This window comes from Macaca mulatta, chromosome 15 (genome assembly GCF_049350105.2).
Source record: "Macaca mulatta isolate MMU2019108-1 chromosome 15, T2T-MMU8v2.0, whole genome shotgun sequence".
Lineage (NCBI taxonomy): Eukaryota > Metazoa > Chordata > Mammalia > Primates > Cercopithecidae > Macaca > Macaca mulatta.
Window position 1 is genome coordinate 6,897,688 of NC_133420.1, and position 26,619 is coordinate 6,924,306.

Genomic DNA, 26,619 nt, shown 5'->3' on the forward strand with positions numbered 1-26,619 from the left:
CCGGTTGCGGTAGCTCATGCCTGTAATCCCAGCACTTTGGGAGGCCAAGGCAGGTGAATCACCTGAGGTCAGGAGTTCGAGACCAGCCAGCCTGGCTAACATGGTGAAACCCCATTTCTACTAAAAATACAGAAAATTAGCTGGGTGTGGTGGTATGTGCCTGTAATCCCAGCTACTCAGGAGGCTGAGACAGGAGAATCGCTTGAACCTGGGAGGTGGAGGTGAGATTGCGCCATTGCACTCCAGCCTGGGTGGCAAGGGTGAAACTCCATCTCAAAACAAACAAACAAATAAACAAACAAAACAAACAAAAATCTGTAGGTATTTTTTTTTTTAAGTTATTTACTGAGCTCAGTGGTAAAGGTGCTCTGCCAGATGCAGACAGGAATAGAAGACAGTTTGGAACACCTGTGTCCCTGGCCGCCCACAGTCTGGCAGGGGTTGAGGCTGTGTGCTAAGAGTACATGTTCAGGGTGCTAAAAGTGACAAGGAAGATGGTCACCTGAGCTCTGTGGTGGTCAGGGAGCCAACACCTCCACGAGACGCTTTGTGTGTCACAGAGGGAGAATGTTCCTAAGTCCGTGGGCAGCGGCAGCTATGAACAGCTTTAGTAAGTGTCATGGCCCACCCCGTTACTATGCTGAAGTCCTAACTCCGTACCTCAGAATGTGACTGTGTCTGCTGGAGATAGGGTCATTAAAGAGGTCATTAAGGTAAAATGAGGTCACTGAGGTGGGCCCTAATCCCACAGGTCCTTATTAAGAGATTAAGACACAGACATATAGAGGGATGACCATGAGGACACAGGGAGTGTTGGGAGCAAGCCCCCCAAAATCTGGCCATAAACTGGCCCCAACACTGGCCATAAAATCTCTGCAGCACTGTGACATGTTCATAATGGCCCTAATGCCCAAGCTGGAAGGTTGTGGGTTCACAGGAATGAGGGCAAGGAACACCTGGCCCACCCAGGGTGGAAAACCACTTAAAGGCATTCTTAAGCCACAAACAATAGCATGAGCGATCTGTGTTTTAAGGGTGTGTTCCTGCTGTTAGTTAACTAGCCCAACCTATTCCTTTAATTCGGCCCATCCCTTCGTTTCCCATAAGGGATACTTTTAGTTAATTTAATATCTATAGAAACCATGCTGATGACTGGTTTGCTGTTAATAAATATGTGGGTAAATCTCTGCTCGGGGCTCTCAGCTCTGAAAGCTGTGAGACCCCTGATTCCCCACTTCACACCTCTGTATTTCTGTGTGTGTGTCTTTAATTCCTCTAGCGCCGCTGGGTTAGGGTCTCCCCAACTGAGCTGGTCTCGGCAAGTGGCGTCCATCGTGGGGGCTCGAATCCATGTCGAAGGGTCGCTGGAGGGACAGTTGGAACGGAAAACTAGCTGGAGGACACCCGAGTACTCTTAAAGCAACCCCCGTGGTGAGTAAGAAGGGGAGCTCGGAAGCGTCAGGGTAACAATGGGACAGATATGGGGTCTGGTTCTTTTCACCTTGGAACTTTCTCACACTGATGACAAGGAGGAACAAGAATATAGCGAAGTAACAGAAGAGATTACAGAGCAGGTTTATTTGCCAGATGAACCTAAAGTGGCAAAGGAAGGAGAAGTTCATCCCTACCCTTCTGCACCCCCTCATTATTATTTTGAAGAAAATTGCCTCCCAGATCTTTCTTTTCCAGAGGACACTGGGCAAAAATAGTTGCCCCAGTGACTTGGAGCAGCGCCTCAAGTGACGACTCTTAGTTCTATTCAGGCAGGAATTCAGCAAGCTAGATGAGAGGGTGATTTAGAGGCTTGGCAGTTCCCTGTTAGAATACACCCCCCAGATCAACAGGGAAATATTACAGCTACATTTGAGCCTTTTCCTTTTAAATTACTCAAAGAATAAAAAGAAGTAATAAATCAGTATGGACCAGGTTCTCCTTTTGTAATGGGACTGTTAAAGAATCAGTCAGATGATTCCTGCTGACTGGGACACTCTTACTTGAGCTTGTCTAACTCCTGTTCAGTTCTTACAATTTAAAACTTGGTGGGCAGATGAAGCTTCCATTCAGGCTGCTTGCAATGCCCAGGCCCAACCTCAAATTAATATAACTGCAGACCAACTTTTGGGGGTTGGCGGCTGGGCTGGTTTAGATGCACAAGTGGTCACGCAGGATGAGGCCATAGAACAGCTTAGAGGAGTGTGCATTAGAGCTTGGGAAAAAATCACTTCAGGTGGGGAACAAACAGAGCGTGGAAAAAAGGCACCCTTCCTTTGGTGCTATAAAACAGGGACCAAGGGAACCATATGTGGATTTTATAGCTTGGTTACAGGAGTCTCTTAAAAAGATGATTGCAGATTCGGCTGCTCAGAGGATATAGTGTTGCAGTTATTAGCTTTTGACAATGCTAATCCTGATTGCCAGGCTGCTCTGCGACCTCTCAGAGGGAAAGCACATTTAGTTGATTATGTCAAGGCCTGTGATGGTATTGGAGGTAATCTGCATAAAGCTACTTTGTTGGCACAGGCAATGGCAGGACTGAGAGTGGATAAAGGAAATACTCCATTTCCTGGAGCTTGTTTTAACTGTGGGAAGCATGGTCATACTAAAAAAGAATGTAGAAAAATTCAGCAAGCCAGCCTGCCAGATAGCGGAAAAAAGAAAACCATTGAGCCTGAAATATGTCCAAAATGTAAAACAGGAAAACACTGGGCTAGTCAGTGTCACTCTAAGTTTGATAAAGAAGGGAACCTGATTTCGGGAAACGCCATGAGGGGCCCATCCTGGGCCCTGTTCTAAACCGGGGCATTTCCAGCTCAGGCCGTTCCCTCACCCCTGCACAATGTCTGTCCCCTGCCACAGCCGGTAGTGCCACAGTAGATTTATGCTGCACAAAAGCTGTGAGCCTGGGGAACCCCTGCAAAAGGTCTCAACAGGAGTCTGTGGACCCTTGCCAGGAGGGACAATAGGATTACTTTTAGCGAGGCCTAGTTTAAGTTTAAAAGGCGTACAAATACACACAGGAGTCATTGATTCAGCTTACAATGGGGAAATTCAAGTTGTTGTATCTACTTCTGTTCCCTGGAAAGCAGAGCCAGGAGAGCGCATAGCACAGCTCCTGATTGTGCCATATGTGGGAATGGGAAAAAGTGAAATTAAATGAACAGGAGGATTTGGAAGCACAAATAAACAAGGCGAAGGAGCTTATTGGGTAAATCAAATTACTGATAAACGTCCTACCTGTGAAATAATTATTCAAGGAAAGAAATGTAAAGGTTTGGTAGATATAGGAGTGGACATTTCAATCATTTCTCTACAGCCCTGGCCGTCCATGTAGCCAGTTCAACCTGCTCAATTTAACATAGTTGGAGTTGGTAAAGCCCCTGAAGTATATCAAAGTAGTTATATTTTGCATCGTGAGGGGCCCGACGGACAACCTGGGACTATTCAACCAATTATAACTTCTGTACCTATAAATTTAGGGGGAAGAGATTAATTACAACAGTGGGGAGCACAAGTTCTAATTCCAGAACAATCATATAACCCTCAAAGTCAACATACAATGCATGAAATGGGGTATGTCCCTGGTGTGGGACTAGAAAAACATTTGCAAGGTTTGAAAGAACCACTTCAAGTGGAAAAAGTTCCCGCCAAAGATTAGAATATCATTTTTGATGGTGGCCATTGTTAAGCCTCCAGAACCTATACCTTTAAAATGGCTAACAGATAAGCCAATTTGGACACAGCAATGGCCGCTAAGTAAAGAAAAACTGGAGGCTTTAGAGAAATTAGTTGCTGAACAATTAGAAAATGGGCACACAGCTCCAACATTTTCTCCTTGGAATTCTCCAGTTTTCATAATTAAGAAAAAATCAGGTAAATGGAGAATGTTAACTGACTTAAGAGCCATCAATTCAGTTATACAACCTATGGGAGCATCACAGCCAGGATTGCCTTCTCCTGCTATAATTCCAAAAAATTGGCTTTTAATAGTCATAGATTTAAAAGACTGTTTCTTTATTATCCCTTTAGCTGAGCAGGACTGTGAACAGTTTGCGTTTACAATTCCTGCGGTAAACAGCCTGCAGCCTGCTAAGCATTGTCACTTGAAAGTGTTGCCACAGGGCATGTCAAACAGCCCAACAATTTGCCAGACGTATGTGGGGCAAGCAATTACATTATTCACTATAAGGATGATATACTTTGTGCTGCCCTCACTTGAGAAATATTAGCCAACGTTGTGATCACTCACAAAATTCAATTTCTCGTGCTGGTTTAATTATAGCTCCTGACAAAATTCAGATTACTACTCCTTACTCCTACTTGGGGACCTTAGTAAATGACACTACCATTGTGCCACAGAAAGTAACCATACGTAGGGATAAATTAAAAACATTAAATGACTTTTAAAAATTACTAGGGGACATAATTGGATACGACCTGCTCTAGGCATTCTTACCTATGCCATGAGTAATCTGTTTTTTATCCTTAGAGGAAATCCTAGTCTCACTAGCCCTCGACAATTAACAAAGGAGGCTGAGGTCGAGTTACAACTGATTGAGAAGCAAGTCCATAAAGCTCAAATAAATAGAATAGACCCAGAGAAGACTCTAGATTCACTAATTTTTTCAACTCAGCATTCACCTACTGGTGTTATTGTCCAAGAACAGGACTTACGAGAGTGGCTTTTTCTTCCACATACTAATTCACGGACTCTAACTCCTTGTTTGGATCAAATCGCTACCATGATAGGAAATGGGAGAACTCGGATTGTTAAATTACGTGGATATGATCCTGGAAAAATTATTGTCCCTCTCACGAAGGCACAAATGCAGCAAGCCTTTATAAATAGTCTACTTGGCAAACCCGTTTAGCTGACTTTGCGGGTATTCTCTATAATCATTTTCCTAAAACGAAACTGTTTCAGTTTTTGAAATTAACTAATTGGATTCTCCCTAAAATAACTAAATTTAAACTAATTGAAGGTGCTGAGAATGTTTTTACAGATAGGTCTAGTAATGGTAAAGCTTCTTATTCTGGCTCAAAAGGTAAAGTTTTTCAGACGCCTTATACTTCAGCTCAAAAAGCAGAGCTTGTAGCTGTAATTGAGGTATTGACTGCTTTTGAGATGCCTATTAATGTGATTTCTGATTCTTCATACGTGGTTCACTCCACCCAGTTAACTGAAAATGCTCAGTTACGATTTCATACAAATGAACAACTGATGACTTTATTTACCCAATTGCAAACAGCAGTTAGGAGTAGAACGCACCCTTTTTACATCACTCACATTAGGGCTCATACACCTCTTCCAGGACCTTTGACTGAAGGGAATCAAATGGCTGATCGCCTAGATGCTACTGCAATACCTAATGCTCGACACTTTCACAATTTGAGCCATGTTAATGCCTCTGGTCTCAAACGCAGATACGGCGTTACCTGGAAAGAAGCTAAAGCTACTATCCAGCGATGCCCAACTTGCCAAATGGTGCATTCCTCATCTTTTACAGGAGGAGTTAATCCTCGAGGACTGGAACCCAATTCTCTTCGGCAAGTGGATGTCACACATGTTCCCTTGTTTGGGAGACTAGCTTATGTACATGTATGTGTGGACACTAACTTAGTGGCCTGAGCAAACTAATCCAGTAGGTGTCCCAAAAATAATGGCAGTTCAAACACCGGATTGCAAGGAGCGCTGACCACTGTTTCCTGGGATGGAAGACGAGGCTGAGGAAAGCTTCCCTGGGTTCAGAATTACACCTGGGGCTACCACCTCAGGGTCCCCTTCGTTATGTCACCCAGCCTCCCCCTCATACCCTGTTCATGACGGGGACCATCTTAAAGAACCTATCTGTCAAGGCTTAGCTCACCCTCCCTCTTTTTTGCTGCTGTCTCCTTTGACTAAAAGAAGGTGATCTTTTCGGCAACTCATTCTTGAATCTCACACAGTAGCTCTCATATTAAAAAAAAAAAAAAAACTATGAAAGTTTCAAAAGGGTGAAAATAGATATTACGTTAGCCACAAACCCTATATATACAGTTTTAGTAATTACTTGGGCCAGATCTGGAAAGGGTGGGGTGTACTGAACTAAACAAAACTTCTTTTTTTTTTCCTGCCAATTTATGGATGAGGCTAGAAGACTTACTGAGAAGGCTTCTGAAGTTTTATTTTTTTAAAATTATGGAATCAGTATTAAAGCATTGTAAATTTCTTGATTTGCACGGCAGAACAACAGGTAAGCTTGCGAATGTTTAGAATTTCCAGGTGCCAGGGCAAGCCTGCTTAGGAGGCTTAGAAACCCGGTCACTCAGAAAAGCCAGCGTCTGTCCCCACCAACCAGCGTGTGCCTCCCTCACGGTGGGTGCTAAATTGATTTCTAGAAGTAGTTTGATTTTGCCAATTTGATGAGCAATAATAAATGGCCTCTCTTTTTTATTTGATTACTTATGAAGTCAAACCGTTTTTTTTTTTTTTGTTTTTTTTTTCCAAGACGGAGTCTTGCTCTATCACCCAGACTGGAGTCCAGACTCGGCTCACTGCAAGCTCCGCCTCCTGGGTTCACACCATTCTCCTGCCTCAGCCTCCTGAGTAGCTGGGACTACAGGTGTGCACCACCACCCCCAGCTAATTTTTGTATTTTTAGTAGAGACAGGATTTCACCACGTTAACGAGGATGGTCTCGATCTCCTGACCTCGTGATCTGCCCGCCTCGGCCTCCCAAAGTGCTGGGATTATAGGCATGAGCCACTGCACCTGGCCGAAGTCAAACCTTTGAATCAGCCTTTTGATCTATGCAAATAGCCTTTCTTATCTTTTGCTCAGTGCTTTTTTTCTTTTTACTTTCAGAGACAGGATCTCACTCTGTTGCCCAAGCTGGAGTGCAGTGGTGTGATATCATGGCTTACTGTAGCCTCAAACTCCTGAGCTCGAGGGATCTGCCAGCCTTAGCCTTCCAAGTAGCTGCAACTACAGATGTATATCACAATGCACAGCTATTTTTTTTCTTGTTATTTTTTTAATTTGGGACTGCTTTTTTTTAAGTTTTTTTTTTGTTTGTTTTTTTTGTTTTTTTTTTTTTTTTAGAGACAGGGTCTTGCTGTATTGCCCAGGCTGGTCTCAAACTCCTGGGCTCAAGCCATCGTTTGGCCCCCAGCCTTCCACAGTGATGGGATTACAGGCATGAGCCACCACGCCTGGCCCTTCAAGGAGTTCTGATTTACATATGTATTTACATATGTGATATGAACCCTTCGTCACTTTTGCTGCAAATGTTAATTTCAGATTGTTCTTTCCATTTTGATAGTGTTGATGATGTCTTTGATATGCCAAGTTTAAAGCTCTCAACCTTTCCCCGGGTGTTGATACTGTCCGTGTAGGCACCCCATCCGCAAGTTATAGAAAGAAGTTTCAAGATTTCCTTCCTTTTATTCAGAATTGATCAGGAACGAATTTTAAGATAATGTGTAGGTGAGATAGCCAATCTTATTTCCCCCAATCTGTCTTGCCCATTTCCCTCAACACTATTTATTGAATAAATAATGCTTTTTTAGGACAGGCCATTTGTACCATCTCTGAAGTTGTTGTATACATTCGGGTTCATTCCTTGACTCGATACCCAGTTTCTTGCTGTTCTTTTGCCCTGAGCTAATGTCACACGCTTCTCATCACTGCTGTTTGATATTAGGATAGAATGGTACAGCCATCTGCATGATGCTTCTTTTAAAAATGTTTCCAAACTTTTATTCCTTCATGTAAATTTTAGATACAGATCTGCAGTTTGGGGAAAAATCCCACTGGAAGAATAATGGAATTGCTGAAGTGTGTGGGTGAACCTGAGGTTACCAACTCAACGATGCTGAGAGAGACGCAGCACTCTCGCGTCGCTATTTATCCCGGTCATTTTAGGGCCCCAGAAAAAGCTATTTTTTATGATCTTACAAATTCCATAAACCTCTTGTTACATGTGTGCTTTGTGAGTGTCGTTTTTCCTTGTGTTTTTCCAGCCGGACTTGTTGATTTTCAGGAGAACTGTGGGGCTTCATCATCAGCTTCACCACCAGCTCTGGGTTTCATTCCGTTGTGTTTATCCCACGTGGGGGAGAAGGGGGAGAAGGGGGAGAAGGTGGAGAAGGCCTCACTGGAGGCGTTTTCGGGGCAGCCTCTGGCCATACCTGTCTTGGGAGTTCCAGACGACAAGTATCAAGTCCTTGACCCAATTTCCTCAGAGCCTGCCCTGCCGATGGGCGGCCCTGGCTCGCCGGGAGCAGAAGCGGGTGCTGCCCTTCAGAATCCTGGGCCCGGAGGAGTGGGCGTTGGCTGGTCTCACCTGCCACACAGGTAGAGCCGTCCTTGTTTACCTGGCGGCCCTGCTGGACTCCTACGGGGAGCAGGGTCTGGAGCTGGGCTCACTCAGGGTTCTCGGACCTCGGTAGAGACATATGTGTTTGCTCACGGAGCATGGACGCCGCCTCTCTAGAGGGTCCCCAGCAGACCCAGGTGAGGCGGGTCAGAGTGGAGAGGAGCTGGAATCTGAGAACAGCCTCCGTGGGGTCAAGTTCCTGAAGGACACTTGGGGGCCACCCCAGCAGCTCTCGGGGGGTGCCTCGGAGGCGCCTGGGGCTATAGTGTTCCACTCATTGTATATGTTTTGGAGGCATCTGGCGCTGTGGGTAGGAGCTCAGGGGGCCATATGCCCCCTCCTCACCACCCTGTGTGTGCTCCAAGCCCACAGACCAGGCTGGGGCATGCTGTTGGCCCTCGGCTGTTGGTTGACAGGTGGTTGGTAGGACCTGGAGACCCACAGAAGGAAGAGGCCTTCCCAGCAGGGGAGGGGACCAGGAGACAGGCAGGGTTGGGCCCCAGGCTGGGGAGCTTCCTTGGGTCCCTGAGATGCAAAAGGACTTCCAGCAGGGAACTGGGGCAGAGTCTAGGCCACAAACCAAGGTGAAGGAGGTGGAAGGGGGGCTGAGGGCAACAGAGGGGTAAGGAGCCCAGGCAGGAAGACTCCGGAGCCACCAGACCTAGGCTCGGGGTGGGGGACAAGGGCCTGTGGAGCAGAAAAGAAACAGTTGGTGATTCTGAGGACTTGACTCATTCATTTTGAAATCAATCAATCAGTCAATCACATAGCACAAAACAGCCGTCCCTAAGTGGCATCACCTGGCCTTCTGCCTCCCCATGTTGGCTGTGTCCTGCCAGGGCCCTGTGCTCTGTGGAAACCCAGTTCCCTTGGGGGCCCACAAGGCCCCACCACTGCCCCACTCAGCCTTGGATCTCATCCCTGCCCTCCTCTGCTCAACTCCTGTTCCATCCGCATGACCCCTCTTCCAGGGAACCTTCCTCACCTCATCCCATCTCAGGGCCACCCACCCTGGCTGCCTGTACTCACACAGCATGGTCAGGCTCCCCAAACCCTGCTCTAGCCCCCACTCCCACCCCTGTAGCCCTTGCCTCTAACAAATCAGGTAATTACAATGCTTGCTACCATGTAACCTGCACTAGGGATGGATGATGCATCTGTCTTGTTCTAAGTGAATCCCAAACTCCCAGAACAGGCCTGGCCCGTGTGTTTGTTGATTGACCAAATGATGTGTTGGGAGGCAAGAGAGGGGAGAGGCTGGCTGGGCACTTGGCTCAGGAGGGAGGAGATCTGGATCCCTTCCAGCTCCTCCTCCTGGCTGTGCAACTTGGCCTTGTTACTGAACATCTCTGAGCCACATCTGTAGAGTGGAGAGGGCATCGGGCCCCTATCATTGTATCACGTGGGGCTGGTGAGATCTGGCAGCCCCTGAAGCAGCCTGCACAGGCCTGGCCGTAAGGGGAGTGGGGATGGGCTACACCCTCTGTGGTGCTGGCTGGGAAGACCAGGCCCCAGACCCTTGGGTCTTCCTCCTGTCCGGCTCCGGGACGTGGCTGGGGGGCAGTGCTCACCATCTATGTTGAAGACCGGGACTTTCTGTAGGTGGAATTTCTCCACGTACTCCAAGTATCTTCCCACCCATTTGGGGTCCTCCTGCATTCTTCTGGCTGGAATCAGAGGAGCTGACAGTGAGGGACTGAGGCCTGGAGCCTCTGTCTTTTCTGCCCTCTTCCTCTGCGGAGAACAATGGGGAGGCAGAGGCCCTGGGCATCACCCCACCACTAAGTTGCCATGGGCTGGGGGCTCGTCGGACCACGGCAGCACCCCCTCTGCGACCTCCCGGGCCCGGCCAGCTCTGATTGCAGTGGCCCCAACCTTGTCTCCTCTAAACACAGGTCTGTTCTGAGCACGGCAGGTAAAGTGCCCCTGGAAGGAGGGAGTCAGGCCTAGGCCCGCCTCAGTGGAGATCCCCAGAGGGTCCCGAGTTCCGGCCTGGCGCCACCCTTCCCACCCCCTCGACCTTCTCAGCCCTGGGGCCTCTCGACTGCTGCTGTCCTGCTCCCCCACCCCATCCCAGGCTCGGCTCCGGCTGATCTTCCGCCCTGAAATGCCCCCAGGCCCATCTATCTCCACCTTGTCTTCAGGACACCGCAGCCTCTCCATGTCTTGGACTCTGTCCCCTGTGCCCTTCGAGCCCTTCTCCCATGGTGCTTTTACTTTCAGACCCACAGGACCCCGAGACATTGCTTGATAAGGAGGAAGACAAGGAAAGCATTTTCTCAGTTCCATCCACTGATAATTCAAGCTCCCAGTGCAGCGCCCAGCGCCGTGCCCGCCTCGTAGCCGACCCGCGGTGCACGTCCTGCGTGGGGACGTCCTCCCCACGTCCTGCGGTGCACGTCCTGCGTGCGGTGCACGTCCTGCGGTGCACGTCCTGCGTGCGGTGCACGTCCTGCGGTGCACGTCCTCCCCACGTCCTGCGTGCGGTGCACGTCCTGCGTGCGGTGCACGTCCTCCCCACGTCCTGCGGTGCACGTCCTGCGTGCGGTGCACGTCCTGCGGTGCACGTCCTCCCCACGTCCTGCGTGCGGTGCACGTCCTGCGTGCGGTGCACGTCCTCCCCACATCCTGCGGTGCACGTCCTCCCCACGTCCTGCGGTGCACGTCCTGCGTGCGGTGCACGTCCTGCGGTGCACGTCCTCCCCACGTCCTGCGTGCGGTGCACGTCCTGCGTGCGGTGCACGTCCTCCCCACGTCCGCGCTGCACGTCCTGCGTGGGGACGTCCTCCCCACGTCCGCCCGAGGCTGCCTGCGCCCTCAGAACACACTGCACAGGAGGCACCTCCCAGACAGGACGGCCAGTCTCCGCACAGACCCGGGAGTGTCCGGCAGCTCCTCCCTCCTATCTGGGGACCCGGGCACTGCACCGGCCAGCGCTGGGGAGAGCTGGCCACTTACCCAGCAGCACCCACAGGCTGGTGATCTCGTCATCCTCAAAGCGCACGTAAAGAACGAGGTTGCTGTAGTCGGTGCTGACGAAGCGTACGTGCATGCTGCCACCCTCAACTGTGGGAGACCCCGGGGCTGGGTGATACACAATGCCTCGCTCCTCTGTCCCCCAGGCCCTGGACCCCCCCATGCCCTGTGGACAGTGCAGTGCGACCAAGAGGATGCACGACCTCCTTCCAGCACCTGGTCTTTCCCCAAAGCCGACAGCCCCCTCCTGAGTGTTGCGGCCAGGGCCGGGTGTCCGAGCGTCCCTTGCTCGCCCCTCCCCACTCAGAGCCCAGCCTGGATCCCGGACAGGGGCACTCACAGGAGCCTTGGTACTGGCCTTGCAACTGGGTTGGATGGACGGTGATGTTTGCTTCTTTACACACCCCTTCTCCCCTGGGAAAGGAGAAGGGAACCAGGGCCTGGTCAGCCTCCAACTCTGTCCTGTTGTCTTGCCCCAGGATGTTGTGACCCTCTCAGGGCTCTCTACCAGCGGACACTGGGGCTGCCACCAGCTGAGAGCCCTCCTGTCCTCCCCGGGGCGTCAGCTCCCCAGGCTCTGGGTCAGCCTTGTCCGGGCACAGGCACCAGGGTCATGCAGCCAGGAGGCGGCGATGCCCAGGGGGTGCTGGGGATGGGGTCGGAGTGAGGAAGTGAGGTCCTCCTCATTTCTGGGATGACACCAAACCTCCTGGAGCGGATTGGTCCCAGTCTGGCCTTGGCTCTGAACTGCAGGTCTTGGGGGCTGGGACCCTGACTGTCGTGCCTGTCCCCACTTGCTCTGGCTCTGTGCACAGACAGAGCCCCCCTCACCCCCATGCTCCTGCCTCTGTGTGTAGACAGAGCCCCCCTCACCCCCATGCCCTTTGCTCTGGGGTCTTCAGTTTCTCATTTGGGGTGGGTACCCGCCAACCCCCGGGACTCTGCGGGCCCCCACACAGTGTGTCTGTGACTGAGTGGCTACTAGGATGTGGGTCTCATGGCCTTCAGAGCTGTGGGTGCAGGTGGAACAATGTGAGCTTGTTGTCGGTGTCACTGGGCTCGGCACAGCTTGTCCCCAGGGCTGATTTTCTTTTGCTGACAGCGCAGCTGTCCTTAGGATTCCCTGACTTACATCGGGGCCGAAAGGGGCGTGGACCCGGGTGGCTGTGGTCCTTGGGAGAGGGTTGTTGGGAATTAGGCAACTTTCAAACACTGGAGATGGCACATTTAAAACGCCAGACCCGGGCTTCCTTCACAGCTGGAACACAGGCCCATGGCCCAGTGGGCATGTCTGCTGGGACTGGACGTGGTCTCCAGGGCTGGGCTGGTGTTTCCTGCCCGCCTGCCTCTGGCAGCTTCCGAGCTTGCCCCTCTTGGAGCGGGGTCTTGGGCCTCAGCTTGGTGTGATGTGTTCCTCTGCCTCGGAACACTGTCACTGTCCCTTGGGGGTCCCTGGGTCTGAGAGTGAGCATCTAAGAGGGGTGGCAGGAGCCATGCTTACTTCCAGAACAGCACGAAGTCCACGTCCCCACCGTGCCTGGTCTGGATGGAGTGGAGAGCAAGCCTCAGAGGGTCGGCCGGAGAGACCAGGTTTGCGTGGCTGGCTGACAGCTGCAGAGTGAGCCAGCGCCCCTCCACCTGCAGGGGTGCGGGCCAGGGCGGGAGAGGCTGGCTAGTGCCCAGTCGTGTGGCACCCCACCACCTGCAGGGGTACGGGCTGGGGCAGGAGAGGGCTAGTGCCTGGCCGTGTGGCACCCCGTCCACCTGCAGGGGTGCGGGCTGGGATGGGAGAGGCTGGCTAGTGCCCAGCCGTGTGGCACCCCACCACCTGCAGGGGTACGGGCTGGGGCAGGAGAGGGCTAGTGCCTGGCCGTGTGGCACCCCCTCCACCTGCAGGGGTGCAGGCTGGGGCGGGAGAGGCCGGCTAGTGCCCGGCTGTGGGCACCAGTGGGCCACCCTCTGAGCTCTCAGGCCCCAGCTCTGGCACTGAGCATGGTCACCAGGAGGTCGTGCCCCTCCCAGGAGGCTGCATTGGCAAACGTTCCCTCTTCCCAGTCTATATTGGCAAATGCCCATCTGTGGGTCCAGGTGGAGGATAAGCCGTGCTTCCTTCTTGGGAAGAGTCACCTCCCGTCCCCTTCTCTCAGATCTCTGTCCAATCCCCTTCCCCACTTGCTACCCTCACTTCCCTCAGCCCCACACCCCTGCCTCTGCTTGATCCAAGCTCTGTTCCCCTGGCCAGGGAGGGTAGAAGGGAGGGTCTGGCTCTGTGCTGGGCGTCCCTCCATCCCTGCACTCCCACCAGCAGCACCAGGACCCCAGGGGCCACACAGGGAGGAGGAACTGGGACCCTCCCTGCACCCGGGGCTGGCCTCTTCGTGTCACCCAGGGTGAACCCTTCCCCTGCTCCCTGCCTGGGCCCAGCGTCTGGGTGCTCTGCTTCACTGGACGCCGCCCTGCAGCCTTCTCCTGAGACTGCTGTTGTGCTGCGGCTTCCACAGCCAGGAGAGAGGGAAGCGCCCCGAGGTTAATCAGTGGCCGCTGGTTCCGGCTGTGCGGGAGGACAGAGCCCGTTCCTGCCTCGGTTGGACCCAGGCTCAGGTGCAGCTCACCCTCCAGAGCTGCTGCAGGGTCAGGCAGGGCCCAAACCCCAGTCCCCGCCCACCTGCCCCCACCCCCTGCACCTCCTCAATGTGACACTCGTGTCATCCCCAGCCCGTGTTCCAAGCCTGAGTCTGGGGACTGGACCCATGACACTTACCTTCTGTGCATCAAAGTCCGGCTGTACCGGCACTTCTTCCAGAGCCTTCTGGGCACCTGCCAGGCCCAGGCCGAGGGCCAGCAGCAGGAGAGGGCCTTTCTCCAGCGCCATGACTCCGGGGAAGGGAGAGTGCCCCCAACCAGCTCCCTCCTCTGTGCTGCCCAGACCCACCCACCTTCCCACCCGCCACCTAAAAGTTCCAAGTTCCGCAACCCTACCCCAGGAATGACGCCGCCTCCCTGGCACCGCCCGGCATCTAAAGTGATGGGAAGCTGTGGTTTGGACTGGGTGTGGCGTGGCTGTCTGGGCAGTTTAACTGCATTGCACGTCTGTCCTGGATTCTGGGATGACGCCTGTGGCCTGAGGGGGGCTGGGAAGAGGGCAGAGGAGGATATGGGCTCATTCAGGCCTGCAGTCCCTCCTCCGCAGGCCCCCTGGCCCCCAGTGTATTTGTCCACCGGCTGCTGGAGCCACGAATGCCAGGATCACTCTCACATCCCTGTTCATCTCCTGCTCATGGTGAGCCTGCCTGGATGTGGGGAGGGTGGAGGGGGTGGGGCCTGCCTGGGTGTGGGGAGGGTGGAGGGGTGACGCAGACCAGCCCTGGGATGGCACTCGGCACGCGCTGGGCACTGAGCCCTCACGGGGCATCTGCCCTTTGTTCCTGCTTACTGCAAACGTCTCCCACCAGCTCCCTCTCTCCAACGCTGGAGCCACTCCCAGCCCAGGCCATGAGCCTCTCTCCTGCCCCATCCTCCTGCCCTCGCGTGTCCAGAGGCCAGCGTGGGGTGAGGTCAGGTGCTCCCTGCTCACCCGCCTTGGGTCCTCGTTTGCCATCTGGATTAAGTGCGGATCTCCAGGCCACAAAGCCCCTGTGGTCTGCCCCTTCCCCACTCCCTCCTTCCCTGCTGCAGCTGCAGAGATGCCTGCCAGCCCTCGAATGTGGTGCCTGCCTCTGTACCCCACCCCACCCCCGCCCTCCCTCCTCCTGCCTGGGGCTGCATGGGGCTGAGAGGCTGCCCGGCCCCTGTAGGTTCCAGCTTACAGGGAGTCTGGGGTCTGGTTTGAGGAGTACCGCTGGCCTCAGGGTGACCACTGGCTTGGCCCCAGGGTTCTTAGATAGACACTAGGGGGCTACTCTGGGCTGGTGCTGCAGGGTTAACTCTAGGAGTGATGCACCCCCGCCCACCATGGGATGTGGGTAGTCCCAAGTTCAACCCACTGAGCTTGTTTTCTCTCCAAAGATGGAGAGGGGGCAGGGATGACACGGCCTGTGCAGGGTGCTCTGAGGACGGAGTCAGGTAATAAAGTAAAGAGCTTAGTTGAGTGCCTGCCCCTCATAAGCTCACTGTGAAGTCAGCTTCCGGCCAAAGGTCCTGCCAAGGGTCTGGTTAGGTTTGCATGAAATGCCCCCAGCCCATCGGGGAGGCTCCAAAGCCCAGGCTGGGGAGGGCCTGGCCTGATTTGCAGCGTCTTTCTGGAGGCTTCCATCAGCAGGCCAGGGTGAGGCAGCTCTCTCAGGTCAGCCTTGGGAACGGCCAGGCTAGAAGATGAAGTCTCATTCCCCACCCCTGGCCGCAGGTGGGCCTGAGGAGACCTCGGGCCCGTCCCCTATGTGCTGGAAGACAGAGTAGCTGCCACCCACGGCTGACTCAGTCTGGGCTCCCGCACACCCTCCAACGCTGAGCTGGCCATGCCTGAGTCAAGGGGCCAGGGACCAATACAGCATCTCGCACCCCACCCACAGCCCCTGCGCCCTGGGAAGGCCCCACCCTGCACCCGCATGCAGGTTCCAGAAGGGGCCAGGGCCGGGCAGGGCTCAGTGCAGGGTGGCAGCTTCTGGCCTCCATCCCTCTTCCTCCTTCTGGGTGCAGGATGTCACTCAACAGCAGCCACACTCAACCTCAAGTTTGCCCGTTTGGTTGGGCCTTAGGGGGTCCTAGCACTCCCTGTGGACCTTCCAGGGCCCAGCTGCTGCCCTGGGTCTATGATTTCTGCCTCTGGGCACCTTCCTCTACTTCCCAACCTCCCTGGTGGCCAGGTGCTGGCCTGAGATCTGTGTGCAGGAGTGAGTGTGCAAGTGTGTGTGAGTGCAGGGGTGTGTGTGCGCAGGTGTGTGTGAGTGCAGGGGTGTGCGTGTGCAGGTATGTGTGAGTGCAGGGTTGTGTGTATCCAGGTGTGTGAGTGGAGGGATGTGTGTATGCAGATGTGTGTGAGTGCAGGGTGTGCATGTGTGTGTGTGAGTGTGCATGTGTGTGTTCAGATGTGTGTGCAAGTGTGAGGTCAGGAGTGTGAGTGCATGGGTGTGAATTCAAGGTGTGTGCAAGTGTGTGAGTGCTGGTGTGTGTGTATATGTGTGTGCAGGTGTGAGTGCAGATGTGTCTGTGCAAGTGTGAAGCCAGGAGTGTGAGTGCAGGGGTGTGTGTGCAGGGGTGTGTGTGCAGGGGTGTGTATGCAGGTGTGTGTGAGTGGAGGGGGTGAGTGCAGGGGTGTGCATGTGTAAGTGTGTGAGTGTACACATGTGTGTGCAGGTGTGTGTGCAAGTGTGAGGTCAGGAGTGTGAATGCAGATGTGTGAGTGCAGGGTGTGTGCAAGAGTGTGTGCAGGTGTGAGTCCAGATGTGTGTGTACAAGTGTGAGGTCAGGGGTGTGTGTGCGGGGGTGTGTGAGTACACAAGTGTATATGTGTGCAGGGCTGTGTGTGCAGGGGGCAGACAGAAGGGGTGACTGGAGGCAAGGAACGGGGCACCAAGACTGGGTGCCAGTTTCATGCCATCTGGGGTGGGAGGAGGCATCTGGGGTGGGAGGAGGCTGTGGCTTTTCCTGAGGCCTCAGTGGGAGCTTCTGGGAGGGTCCCCACCTGCCCGGTGAGCCCTGCACGCCTGGGTAGAGAGAGACCTCAGTGGGAGTTTCTGGAGGGTCCCCACCTGCCCGGTGAGCCCTGCACACCTGGGTAGAGAGAGTAGGGGCTTCTTCGGTCTACAGTAGGGTCTTCCCACCTGGATGTTCTGACCAAGGCCGGGCCCTGGACCAGCCATCTTTAACCAGCACTGCCTTGAGGCCTCTGGCCCAACAGACTGGGGACTGCACTGGGAGGGCCGTCCTTGGAGCAAGACCCCGTCCCCTCTGGTGGAAAAGGCCGCTGGCCCAGAGCAGCAGGTGTGGACAGGGGCAGGGATCCATTCACCCACAGCTGGAGTTTGTGCACCTTGCTGTGGATTAAAGCAGAAAGAAGAAGTCACTGCAGGAGCTCAGGGACCTGATCCCCCAGCCCTGCCCACAGCAGCAGCAGCAGCCCAGCCCCAGACTCTGCAGAGCCCTGGACCAGCCAAACCCACCCCAGACGGCCCTGGGTCTCCTGGCTGCCTCTTGGCCCACATGCTCTCAGGGTGAATTTCCTATTGGGAAGTGTGGTCGCCCCACAGCCTGCTCCAGTTCAGGTCCCAGCAAGAACCGAGGCTACGCAAGCGGCCCCTGACGCCGTCCCTTCCTGACGCCCTCTGTACGTGTGCGGGTCTCCTGTACCTGCTGCCCACGCTCACCCACGCAGCCATTCCTGCGGCCACCAGGGCTGCAGCCCGTGGTGCATGGGGTTGTGGCGGGGGTAGATACCAGGGAGGTCACAGATGACCAACACCACCTGTGATGAGGATGGCAGGTGAAGAGGGTACCCTGGCATATCCATGGAGGGAGACCAGCCCATGGCATGGGGCCCCAGCCCCTGATCCTCACAGCCCACCCCCTGGACTCTCTTCCTTTTCTCTTTCCACTGTCCCCGTATGGGTGCTGCTGTCCCGGGGTTGAGCAGCACCTGCCTCGGGCCTCTGCCACAGGGAGGCTGCCTGCCTTGTGATTTTTCCATGTCAGTCGTGATAAGGAAGGAGACCACACTCCTCCTGCTGCATTTCTTGGTTCCCTGACAAAGTCCGAGCCACGGGAGTGAGATCGTCTCTGCCCTTCTCTGTGACAGAAAATGGAACAGCTCACATATGTGGGGATCCACCGGCTGCCTTCCGCTCCAGCGTGCCCTGCCCCTCCCGGCTGGCCCAGCTCCGACCCCGTCTCCCTCACAGCTCAGTCCTCGATGGTCACCTGCAGCCCAAGATCCAACCACGGACACAGACCCAGACCACTGATGTCTTGTGTCTCTCTCTCTCTGTCTGTCTCTCTCTGCATCTCCATCTCTGCTTCTGTCTCTCTCTGTCTCTCCATCTCTGTCTGTCTCTCTCTGCATCTCCATCTCTGTCTCTGTCTCTGTCTCTCCATCTCTGTCTCTCTCTGTCTCTCCATCTCTGTCTCTCTGTCTCTCTCTCTCTGTCTCTCCATCTCTGTCTGTCTCTCCATCACTATCTCTCTCTGTCTCTCTATCTCTGTCTCTCTCTGTCTCTCCATCTCTGTCTCTGTCTGTCTCTATCTCTGTCTCTCCATCTCTGTCTCTCTGTCTCTCCATCACTATCTCTCTCTGTCTCTCCATCTCTGTCTGTCTCTCCATCACTATCTCTCTCTGTCTCTCTATCTCTGTCTCTCTCTGTCTCTCCATCTCTGTCTCTGTCTGTCTCTATCTCTGTCTCTCCATCTCTGTCTCTGTCTGTCTCTGTCTCTCCTTCTCTGTGTCTCTCTAGGTCAGAAGGATGGCAGGCCAGTCACATGGAGGAGGGGGTGGAAGGACCTTCCTAACTCTAGCAAATCCTGCCTTCGCTGCCTCTGTGCCTCAGGCTCACCCAGCCCAGGCCCTGGCTCAACAGGACGCCCGTCCATGGAGCACCCAGGAGCGTGGCGCTCACCTCCCTCTTCCTCAAACTTCCCACCGTGACTTTTATTCCCAAAGGGAAATCTGTGCACCCCAGACCCTGGTCAGCCCCTCCCCGCAGCGGCCTCCCGGCCACCACCCCGCCTGTCTCGGACTTCGAGCTGGTGGGGAGGGGACCCGCTCCAGTACGAGAAGCACAGGTGGGGAGCCACTGCTCGGGGTTTTTGAATTTCTGTGGTGTCATCTCCTCATTCCTGCCCCACCTCGCCTCACTGCCCCTTCCGGAACCTTCCCACCAAGTCACATTTCCATCAATAACTAGCTCACGCCAACCCCATCTGAGCCACCTGGGAGCCGTGGCCACTTCTACTCAAGAAGACTCTGGGGGTGTAGAATTCGCTCACGCACTTTCCGGTTTTTCTAAACAGAGGCGGCCCTCCTGGTGAGATGTGCTGCTGGAGCTGGCGCTGTCAGGGTCACCCGGGGCGTGAATCGGTCGCCGGCCTTGGGTTTGCCCAGGAGGAGCCGAGGGCTGCCACGCCACCTTCCAGGGGAGCAGCTCAGACGGGCGGCCCTGAGCCCTGTTACCAAGGCCCTCCTGGGGGGCTCGAGGCTTGGCGGGACCCATAAGCAGTGGGGAAGCCCAGGGGAAAGGGGCTGGGTGTGGGGATTCGGCCCTGGGCTCTCCGAGGGGAGGAGGGGGTGTGGAGGTGGAGACCTGGGGGCGGGGTGGGCGACCACCAGAGCCCTTGTCCCACGCAGGAGTAGGAGGCCTTCGAGCTGCCGTTTTCCAGGAGTTTGATGTCTGACATGAAACACAGACACGGGGGCGCCTCTGCCCTCAGTGATGGTCCTTGGTGACACGGAGCTTCATGAAGTTTCGTGGTCCCTCCACCTGGAGGCAGCAGGGCCCGGTGTCCAGCCTGTGGCAGCCCTGCCGAGCCCCTCCTCCCCAGGTCCTGGGCTGCAGCAGCGATGGGGGCCGGTCATGCACAGGGCAGGTGTGCACTTTCTCTCACGTCATATGCTGGGCCGGGGTCTTGGGGGCCGCTGACTCCGAATCCCCTCCCCAGCTGGGCTGGACAGCTTGGTGTGGCCCCATGGTCACGGGTGATGCTGAGGAGGTGGCGGGGGCTCCCTGCATCTTCTCCTACCTGGGGCCATTGTGTCTGTGGCTGTGGGGATCACAGTAGGCAGGCCTGGCCGAGGGCCCCAGGTTCTGAGCCCTGCTTGGACCCTGGCCAGCTGGTGGGGAGGTCTCAGGTGGCCCCCACCCCGAGGGGATCTCAGAGGAGGGAGGGGCAGTGTCCCACGGCTCCTGCCCTCTCCAAGGGAGTCATTCTGCAGATCCCCTTTGTGAGCACATTCAGAGCCCTGTGGGTTCTCAGTGCAGTGCCCACAACAGGCCTGACTCAGCTGCCCCCTCACTGCCGCCTCCCTGTGTAGCAGGAGGCCTGTGCCTCAGCATCTCTGCCTGCAGAGTGCTGTGGGGTGCACAGGGTACTGTGGGGTGGCAGGGGTCCAGGACGGGCCTCAGGGGCCATTGGCTGCCCCCCTGCACCCTCCTCCTAGAACCTCCGGAGCACCTCCTGCTCAGGATGGAAGTCCAACTGCCGGGGCCCCGGCTGTCATACAGCAGGGCTCAGGCCAGGCCCAGCCCCACACTGAGGGGCCACAGCCTCAACGTCCCTGATCATGGCCATTTGGGGACGTGGGGCTGCGGGGCTGCGGGGACATGGGGCTGCAGGGTGGATAAATGGCTTCGCCCGGGGGCTTCTATGCACTGCTTCAGAGGCAGGGTGGCCCAAAGAGAACAGGCCCAGGCTTCTCACCCACCAACTCCCTCCCCTCCTTGCACCACCTGCCAGAATCAAAACATGTGGCCATCCAGGGCCTCCTAGACGCAGAGCCAGGGCCTCCTAGGCGCTGCCAGCCTTGGGTGACATCAGCTTCTGCTGATAAGGTCAGATAGGTTCTTGGGGCTGGGCTGCCCTCATGGGACTGGGATGGGCCTGGGAGAGATCTAGACCAGGGCACATCTGAGGGCCCTGAAATCTCAGCCCCCCGACATGTCGCTTGATGGGGGTTCTGCCTGTTTCTCTGGGAAAAGGCCATGACTTTCCCTAAACTCCCAGGGAGCCCGTGGTCACCATGAGCTTCAGAACCGTTGGGGATGAGGCCGTACCTTTGCCCCTGAGGCCTTGGATCCTGTCTCCCAGCCTCCACCCACAAGCGGCTTCCAGTTGCTTTGGGGACATAGAATAGATGTCACTGCCTGGGTGAGCTGGGTCTCTGGGGCCATGGCAGCCACACAGGTGGGGCAGTGGCCGTCGGGGGAGCTGAGCAGAGACCTTGCTCTGCCCCCGCAATGGCTGCCTGGGGGACTCTGGCAGCATTCCTGCTACTCTGACCTGTGTGCACACATGTGCGCATGTGAGCATGTGTGCCCAAGCCTGTGTGTGGGCATGAGTGTGGGTAAGCACACACGTGTGATGCATGTCCACAGACACATTTCTGTTTGTGTGACCGTGAGCACGTGTTTGCTTCTGCGCACAAGAGGACACTCGAGATTCCCTGGATGTTGTGGGAATGTTCACACTCTCCTCGGGAAGCCACACGCTTGTACCCAGAAACGACCTTGATAACGGTCAGCAAAGTGCGCAGGGGCCTGGCCGAGAGCTGAGGGTGGGGCTGGGCCGACAGAACCAGGCCTTGGACGGTCTGTGGCACCACAGAGGACTGAGTGTGAAATCAGACTTTACCCATCAGATCCCAGACACCGAAGCAAGGGGGCTTTCGGAGCAGAGAAAGAGCAGGAAGGAGGAGAGCGACTGTGTTCATCTGAAGGATAAATGGAACGGCCCAGAAACCCAGTAATGCAGGCGGACGGCAGAGTGGCAGGTGGCAGCTCTGTAGACATCAGCTCACCTGGCACACACCGCGTGCACCTCCAGGATGTGCTGGCTACTGTGCTGGGCATGGGGAGAGACGGCCACCCGCGCGGTCCACAGAGGCTTGTGGAACTTACAGCGTGGCCAGGGCCCCACACAGAGCTACACAGGTCGGGGTGGGGCTGTGACGGGCGTCCACCTTTCCAAGTGAGTGGGGTGAGGTGACGGGAGTAGTCAGGAACCGTGTTCCAGAGGTGGGAACAGCATGTGTGAGGGGCCCAGTGGAGCCAGCGACAGCCCAGCCCCCGCCTGGAGCGAGCCCCGCCGGGGTGGGTCCCCGAGGCGCAGAGCTGTGGGGGCTCAGTGAAGGGTGAAGGTGGGTGGTGCTCCATGAAGTTCCCGAGGTGGCCGGGCCACGCCCCGTGAGCTCCTGGCCCTGGGCAGAAGGCAGCTTCACCTGCGTGGTGGAAGCAGTTGGTGGATACAGCTGGGTTTGCATTTTACAGGCCCCTGTCGGCGTGGTGAGGGGCCTTCTGCAGGCCAGGGTCCTGGTGGAGGAGGAGAAAACCCAGGTGTGTCCTCCAGGACCTGTGCCTGCCTGTGGGGTGGGGCCGCAGCCAGTCCCTGAAGCCCCACTGCTCTGCTGTGGCCTATCCCACCCCATCTACACACCTTCCCGGCCAGTTGGGAGCCATTCCACGGGGACCCTGTGAGGCTGCCACCTCCAGCCTCAGAACGGTGACTCCCTTGTGGCCTGGAGAGAACACATGTTCACTGAAAACAACTAGCAGGCCAGGCGTGGTGGCTCACACCTGTAATCCCAGCACTTCGGGAGTCTGAGGCAGGCGGATCACTTGAGGTCAGGAGTTCAAGACCAGCCTGAACATGGCGAAACCCTGTCTCTACTAAAAATACAAAAATTAGCCAGGTGTGGTGATGTGTGCTTGTAATCCCAGCTACACCTGTAATCCCGGCTACTCAGGAGGCTGAGGCAGGAGAATCGCTTGAACCTGGGAGGCAGAAGCTGCAGTGAGCTGAGATCGTACCACTGCACTCCAGCCTGGGTGACAGAGTGAGACTCCATCTCCCCAGGAAAAAAAAAAAAAAAAAAAAAAAGCAGTGGCATCAGATTCTTTTAAAAATTTTTACATAGCGATGGGGTCTCCCTGTTTTGCCCAGGCTGGTCTTTGACTCCTCGGCTCAAGCAATCCTCCTGCTTCAGCTTCCCAAATAGCCAGGATGTCAGGTGTGAGCCCCCGTGCCCAGCCTATGCCATCAGGTCCTGCTTCTTCCACCCAGGGAATCCCACAGGGACAGCGGGAGGGCAGAGGGGAAACAGGCTCTGAGCAGAGGGAGCCGGGTCCACTCATCAAGGAGCGACAGACCCAACAGTTCCTGATCACCTTCCCCTGCCACACGGATGTCCCCAGCTGACACTGCCACTGGCGACCTTGCCTGAGACACAAGAGCTGATCAGGAGCCATGGTAGGCCACTGGCCCGCATCCCAGGTGTGAAGGGTAGGAGCCAGCATGGCCCAGGCAGTGTTGGAGACACCCATGGCCCCCTGGGGACCCCACTCTCACTCACCAGAGCCGGGCTGGTGGGGCAGAGATGGAGGTCACCTGGGAGACAGTCAGGGCCCAAGCCTGGCCGCACCTGCGGAGGGCCCGAGAAGCGTCCCGTGTCAGGTGCCCCCAGATTCTGCAGATTCTCCCTCTAGGCGTTTCCACCCAAATGTGCCGCGTGGAAACTGCCTCCATCCAGGCAACGGGCCTTGGCGATGCTCCAGGAGCCTGCTCTTCCATAGCAAACAGGCCTGGAACCCCGGGCCGGAACTCCTTTCTGAAAACAAGTGGGAAAAAATACACAAACTGAAAAGAATTCTGCCGAGACAGCAAGCACAGCACTGGGACGCACCAGCCACCCCCGAAAGGCACAGGAAGGGAGCTGGGACCCCACTGTGCAGGTCACCCGTGGAAGGAACCAGAAGGGAGGCGGGACCTGGGACCGACAGGATTCTCCTTCAACACCTCCTGCCTTGCAGGCGGGCTCAGCAGTTCTCTCCCTCCCCTCTCCCTCCGCCTCCCTCCCCTCTCCCTCCCTGCTTCCCTCCTTCCTCATCAGCAAGTCAGCAACACTCTGGAGGCTGAGACCCACCTGGCCGCTGTGTGCTCTGGGCCTGCTGGGGGCTGAGCCTGAGGTGCCCTCCTATGTCCACCATCCCTCTTGTCCCGAACGCCCCCTCGGCTTGCTGATTGTCATGGTCATGACGCCCACCTGTGTCCTAGGGTGGAGCTGCCTTTCTTCAATGCACCGTCACGGACATGGAGAGGCCAGTGCCGTGGCAGCGTTTCCAAATTAGCTTGACCCACAGGGCACCCCCAGGAACTGCTAGCAAACACTCCCACCTCATGAGGAGAGTGTCCCCCACGCACGGCCAGGGGCGTGCTTTGGGATCTCAGAGGTATCCCCACGGAGGCACCCCAGGCCCTTGCGGGGTCTGAGCATGCTGCAGTGGGTGGGAGGCAGCCGTGTGAGTCTCAGCTTCTTGGCGTCCGAGCCGGGCTCCCCGTGCACAGCTCACATGGTGATGGTCACCGTGCCTTGGTGGGCGGCTCGGTGGACCCAGTGAACATCTGTCTCACGGTGACAGCAAAGCCTACCTTGGAAGAATCCGGTTTAGTTAACTGCGACTCAGGCTGCAGAGCGAGCGATGGGTGGCCTAGGCACGGCAGGTGTCTCAGAACGAGGGTTAGGGCCACTGAAAGACTCCTGGTAAAAGCCCACGTGGTCCACTTGGTGGGGCTTCCGAGTCTTGCCCGACAGTTGCTGTCCCCCAGGTTGTCACACACGCGGACGAAAGCGGGATGGGCTGAATTTCTTGGGTCACATTTTCCACCAATATTTCTGTAAAATTTGGCCCGATTTTTCCCAGGGCCCTTCCACGCAATCAGAGGACTCAGGCTCCACCCAGTGGCCATCGTGGGGACGTCAGCGGCCGGGACCGCGCATCCTCCGGTGAGGCGAATTTTGTATGAGTTAAATCCTTCCAGATTCAAGGTGACAAACTCCTCAGGGGCTGCCTGTGGGCTCGGCATCCTTTCTGTACACGCTCCAGCCCCGGGAGCTCCAGCTGCCTGCAATGTTGGACTTGCTTCTAATTTGTCACTGCGTTCCCCACTCTTCTGTAGGGATCAGTGCCAGAGTTAGAACACCCCTGAAGGCTGAGGCGGGAGGATCACCCGAGGTCAGGAGTTCGAGACCAGCCTGACCAACATGGTGAAACCCCGTCTCTACTAAAAGTATGAAAACTAGCTGGGCGTGGTGGCACACACCTGTAGTCCCAACTACTCGGGAGGCTGAGACAGGAGAGTTGCTCGAACCTGGGAGGCAGAGGTTGCACTGAACCGAGATCCTGCCACTGCACTCCAGCCTGGGTAACGAGAGTGAAACTCGGTCTTAAAAAAAAAAAAAAAAGAGAGAAAGAAAGGAAAGAACGAACGAACCTCCCTGGACTTGTGCAGCGGAATTAAGTTGTGGAAACCCTGGAGGCAGGTCCGCCATCAGTGGAGGGGGTAGCTCTGAACCCATCAGCAGGTGTGTGAGATTTGGGGTGCCATGCGGCCCCCAAGCCTGGGAAAGAGGCAGCTGCAGGGGGAGGGGGTCCAGAGGTTGCGGAATCTATGGCTCATCATCTACGTGGTTGTTGAGGGATGGGGGTCAACAGGGAAAAATCCATGTTGAAGTCTAGTGGAGCCGGGGCCACGTCAGGCTGGAGTGGGGCGGCTGTCCCAGGTCACGGGGGTCCCCATCGGGGGAGGGGGAGCACAGTGGTTACGGGAGCAGCTGCAACAGTTACATGAGATGGGACACTCAGCATTTCCAGGGTGCTGTGGTGGCTGCCAGAGCAGGGCTGGGAGATGATTTGGGGGAACAAGGCTCTTCCCTTGTGAGGGACCCATGGAGTCAGCAGCAGGGTGGGTGGGGACTCTGTTGGAAGCGGCCGTGTCCACTGCTGTCCTGAACACATCCCGACAGACCAGCGCGACCTGGGGAGGGTACCCACGCCTGCCACCCACGCTGCCCCTCGAGGGTAATGACACAACACAGGACTCAAAGGCCACCCCATAGATTACAAAGCAGCATCCTTCCTGTTCGCCCTCTGGTGGGCAGGTGTTGCATTGCAGTTTTAATTTACGTTTTTCCAGATGAATAACCATGTTAAACATTTTAATATATATATATATAAAATATGTTTTTGTATATTTTATGTATTATAAATATAAATATATATATATTAAAAAATATATATATATATTTAAGACAGTCTCGCTCTTGTCACCCAGGCTGGAGTGCAATGGCACCATCTCAGCTCACTGCAACCTCCACCTCCTGAGTTCAAGCTATTCTCCTGCCTTAGCCTACTGAGTAGCTGGAATTACAGGTGCCCGCCACCACACTCAGCTATTTTTTTTTTTTTTAAGTAGAGACAGGTTTCACCATGTTGGCCACACTGGTCTCGAACTTCTGAGCTCAGTTGATACACTTACCTCGGCCTCCCAAAGTGTTGGGATTACAGGCGTGAGCCACGATGCTGGGCCAGCATTTTAATATTCTTTTGTGTGCATATGTGTGTGTAGGGATGGGGTCTTGCTATGTTGCCCAGGCTGGTCTCAAATTCCTGAACTCAAGCAATCCTCCAGCTTCGGCCTCCCAAAGCACTGGGATTACAAGCATGAGCCACCTGCCCAGCCCATTTTTTTCTTTTTGCCATTCGGGTGAAGCTTCTGTTTGAGGGGCTTGTCGGTTTTCAGTGGGGTTGCCTTTCCTTTCCGTTCTGGATGGAAATCCTCCCTGTGACAAATCCTCTCAGTGAACAACCGCTCT

General features: G+C 55.4%; 2 protein-coding genes across 3 annotated transcripts in view; one reads left to right on the top strand and one right to left on the bottom strand.

Annotated features, from left to right (window-relative positions):
• Nucleotides 1-26,619, top strand: part of PIERCE1 (piercer of microtubule wall 1) — a 266,631-nt gene that overhangs the window by 149,882 nt on the left and 90,130 nt on the right. The window lies entirely within an intron of this gene.
• Nucleotides 7,713-14,435, bottom strand: LOC106993568 (lipocalin 1-like). Of its 2 annotated transcripts, none has more exons than XM_028834619.2 (6): nucleotides 14,092-14,435; nucleotides 12,832-12,968; nucleotides 11,671-11,744; nucleotides 11,313-11,420; nucleotides 9,926-10,021; nucleotides 7,713-9,041 (listed from the first exon to the last, which is right to left on the bottom strand). In XM_028834619.2, exons 1-6 carry the CDS (start codon nucleotides 14,200-14,202, stop codon nucleotides 9,016-9,018), a joined length of 552 nt encoding a protein of 183 aa, XP_028690452.1. In that variant the 5' UTR covers nucleotides 14,203-14,435; the 3' UTR covers nucleotides 7,713-9,015. The 2 variants fall into 2 exon arrangements, with proteins under 2 accessions (XP_028690452.1, XP_077823257.1); XM_077967131.1 differs by having other exon boundaries at nucleotides 9,926-10,088; nucleotides 14,092-14,434.